Below are 4,011 nucleotides of genomic sequence, written 5' to 3'. Positions count from 1 at the left end.
TCAATATGCGGCGTCTCTGTGGAAGCGTCAAATTTGTAAAGAATGAAGTTGGGGGTAAGTTTGGGTACAGACATGCCCCGTCTGTACCCCCACCACAAGACAAGACATCTCGACCGAATTACCGAATTACAGATAAATTTATGGCGCCTACGTGATTTATTGGTTTAGTTATGCTGCAGTTAATATGAAAATTTGAATTAAAATAAAACTAGGTCCGTTTCAATTGTACAGTAACGCCTGTACCCAATTTTAATACACGTTCATATCTTATATTTTACTCACGCTTGCTTGAAAGTTTTGAGCAATGAATGCATGCTCAAGTTTTCACTTTTTCAAAATTATTTTGTACTAATCTATAACATCACTCCAACCCAACACAAAAGCTATGTACTATATTATTGTATGAATGGAGTTGAAGTTTATTGAAAACTATACCTTTAATAAAAAATATACCCGTAACCACAACTGATAAAAACGTTTACTACATTCTGTGATAGGGTGTATTTTTAAAGAAACTTGGTTGTTTTATTTATTTGTTATCTTCTCTAAATACACCACTACTGTTTTTATAAACACCTAATTACATTACACTGGCCTTATACTATTAACTAATTATTGCTCTCTCTTAGTCTCTTTAACTCAACTAATCTTTATTCTGTTTCATCACCAGTTATTGTTTTCTGATAACTTCACAGGTTTAGTTATAGATATAAGATGTAGATAGATATAGTTATAAATATTTCAACAGTTATGAACTGAGAACAACTGAACTGGCTTCCCACTGAACTAAGTAACTATAGTATTATTACGTAACTAATTGAAATGAAATAAACCTAATATTATACATCCGACTGTTCTGCTCCGATTCGTAATGAAGACTGGTAACACTATACCGTATACAATGAGGCAATGTTTATTTTGACATTTTGATTTTTTTATTAGTGACAGGGTAATTTTAATTTACTTTTGACGTGGTTGATTGAATGTGGGGTATATTTTTGTCGATGTGTAAACAACGTTACTTTATTTCATTGAGTGATATCAGTATTCTGATCTATCTTTTGATTGGTTAATAAGTCTGATTCTGTACACCGACTGGTTGAAAGAATGATCACCTTTAACAAACAGTGGTCTTCTCTGAACTATCATTTCATTGGTCAATATCCCTAATACTGCCCATCTATTGGCTAACAAGTATCTCACGCGGTGCTATCTACTTGAGTTATATACCTAAGATAAGCAACACAGTTTAAGTCTGTCATAGTTTGTTCACCCACCCACATCCTTTATTTAAGGCCATGGTTTAAATATGTCCTTTGTATTTGTTTTCCTGTTTATCTCCTATTTAAGTTTCATTTTCCTTCAAGGATGACACTTACAAGTTGTTACGACATGGCCTCTTTTTTGTGCCAAAAACTGCAAAATTGTTTCATAAATTGTAATTTTTTCTTACATATTGTAAATATTATTTATATAATTTACAGCCTTGTTTATAAAATTGTCATTTGTTCTTTCGTATTAAATATGTTTAATAACTCATATTTAATCTGCCACAAACACATAATGAAGTTTATCGTGTTTGTTTGTTACCCCCAAACTGATCGTGAAAACACTATACGGGAAATATTCAAACTTCATATGATAGTTGCATATTCAAAAAATAAGAACTTAAATGATAATATTGTTCATAGTAAACTAAAAACAATCAGTACATAACAGATACTATACTTCTCGCCCAATATTCAACCTTCAGCGCGGTACTGAATAATAACACCAAGTTTTGTCAAAATCATCATGCCTTTTAGTGTTAAAGCTAAAATTTAAAAGATGTTTTCAAGAACAAAGTCAATTACTCTTATGAAACATTTTTCGATTTTTTCAAGTAAATTTCATCAATTAATCGACTGGTGACCGAGATGAAAATATTCACTATCCAATCGCAATTTTTGGGCTAATTCACAGCGAAATTCAAATATTCATATTGGCAAGAATATTCGCCATAATGTGAGACCAGAATAATATCAGATAACAATGGTCGAATCTATTCATTTTTATGGTTTAAAATACGTTTGAAGGAAATGATTTTGAAGATTCAATGAAAGTATTTTATTTCATAATGTGTTTGGTCAAACACAATTGGATTCTATATATACCATCTTAAATTTTAACCAAGGGACCGAAATGTCGAATATATTCATCAACAGAAAGTTGCGACCTGTTTTCCGTATCTGCTGAATCAAATAACGCCATGGCGTCATCTTGTGAGCAGCCGACATTCCAATTTCCACAGATATTTGGTGGAGGGGTGCTTCTCATTGGAAAAAGATTTCTTATTTCTGATCCCGTCAACTGCCCGTCTTTATTCCTATCAGCGCTTTTGAATCTCATTCTAAATTCCTTCCTCGTCAAAATGAAATCGTCATCCATATCGATGATTCTAAAATCTTTCACGGCATGGACAAAGGCTTTAATATCTATTTCTGGTCCCTGTGATTTGTCTTCTCGTGTAGCTTGGATAATTAGGAAATCCTCAAAATTAAGGTAATTTCCAGTTCCTGGTAGTAACTCGAAAACAAGCCAGGCATCTCGACTTGAAATATGACCGTCTCCGTTGTGGTCATATGACAGAAAGTGCTCTTCCGTGACATTTTCATAGTCGACGTCTGTCAGTGCTTCTTCATACGTCCAAATACCATCATTATTAGAATCAGATCTTTGAATTTCATAGACTAAATCGTCATATTCTACTACATCATCATCGTCAACGTCATCAATGTGGAACATCTTTTGGTAAAACAACAAAGTTTCAATACCACATTTCTTTATTGGGTTTTCAAAACTAGCTGAAAAATAAAAACATACATGTACTAAAATGTCAAGAATCGTGGCTGTAACTCAAGTATTATAGAATATTACTTAGCTCAAAAATATTGACTGTAACTCAAGTATTAACTCAAGTATGATTGACTATTACTTAGCCAAAATATTGATTGTAACTCAAGTATTATAGAATATTACTTAGCCAAAATATTGAGTGTAACTCAAGTATTATAGAATATTACTTAGCTAAAATATTGGCTGTAACTCAAGTATTATAGAATATTACTTAGCTAAAACATTGACAGTAACTCAAGTATTATAGAATATTACTTAGCTCAAAAATATTTACTGTAACTCAAGTATTATAGAATATTACTTAGCTAAAATATTGACAGTAACTCAAGTATGATTGACTATTACTTAGCCAAAATATTGATTGTAACTCAAGTATTATAGAATATTACTTAGCTAAAATATTGACTGTAACTCCAGTATTATAGAATATTATTTAGCTAAAACATTGACAGTAACTCAAGTATTATAGAATATTACTTAGCTCAAAAATATTTACTGTAACTCAAGTATTATAGAATATAACTTAGCTAAAATATTGACTGTAACTCAAGTATTATAGAATATAACTTAGCTAAAATATTGACTGTAACTCAAGTTTTATAGAATATTACTTAGCTAAAATATTGACTGTAACTCAAGTATTATAGAATATTACTTAGCTAAAATATTGGCTGTAACTCAAGTTTTATAGAATATTACTTAGCTAAAATATTGACTGTAACTCAAGTATTATAGAATATAACTTAGCTAAAATATTGACTGTAACTCAAGTATTATAGAATATAACTTAGCTAAAATATTGACTGTAACTCAAGTTTTATAGAATATTACTTAGCTAAAATATTGACTGTAACTCAAGTATTATAGAATATTACTTAGCTAAAATATAGGCTGTTACTCAAGTATTATAAACTATTACTTAGCTAAAATATTGACTGTAAATCAAGTATTATAGAATATTACTTAGCTAAAATATTTACAGTAACTCAAGTATTATAGAATATAACTTAGCCAAGATGATAGTTACACATTCAAATAACCAGAACTTAAATTACAATCTTGTTTGTAGCAAAACAAAAGATAATTAACAATATATAACTAACTAAACTCCATTTA

General features: G+C 30.2%; 2 protein-coding genes across 2 annotated transcripts in view; both read right to left on the bottom strand.

Moving 5' to 3' along the window:
* Window positions 1–1,300, bottom strand: part of LOTGIDRAFT_176475 (hypothetical protein) — a gene marked incomplete at both ends in the record, with an annotated part of 3,450 nt that extends 2,150 nt beyond the window's left edge. Inside the window, one exon of the mRNA XM_009050697.1 lies at window positions 1,282–1,300. Within this exon, the coding sequence (XP_009048945.1) occupies window positions 1,282–1,300 (19 nt within the window). The remainder of the gene's footprint in view (window positions 1–1,281) is intronic.
* An 857-nt stretch (window positions 1,301–2,157) lies between these two features.
* LOTGIDRAFT_176474 (hypothetical protein) lies at window positions 2,158–2,843 on the bottom strand (the record flags this gene model as incomplete). Its single annotated transcript, XM_009050696.1, has 1 exon — window positions 2,158–2,843. A coding segment is annotated over one exon (686 nt), but the record flags the coding sequence as incomplete, so codon positions are not given.
* Window positions 2,844–4,011: the final 1,168 nt, after the last annotated feature.

Source organism: Lottia gigantea, assembly GCF_000327385.1.
Source record: "Lottia gigantea unplaced genomic scaffold LOTGIsca_1520, whole genome shotgun sequence".
Taxonomy (NCBI): domain Eukaryota; kingdom Metazoa; phylum Mollusca; class Gastropoda; family Lottiidae; genus Lottia; species Lottia gigantea.
This window is presented reverse-complemented; position numbering and strand designations above follow the sequence as displayed.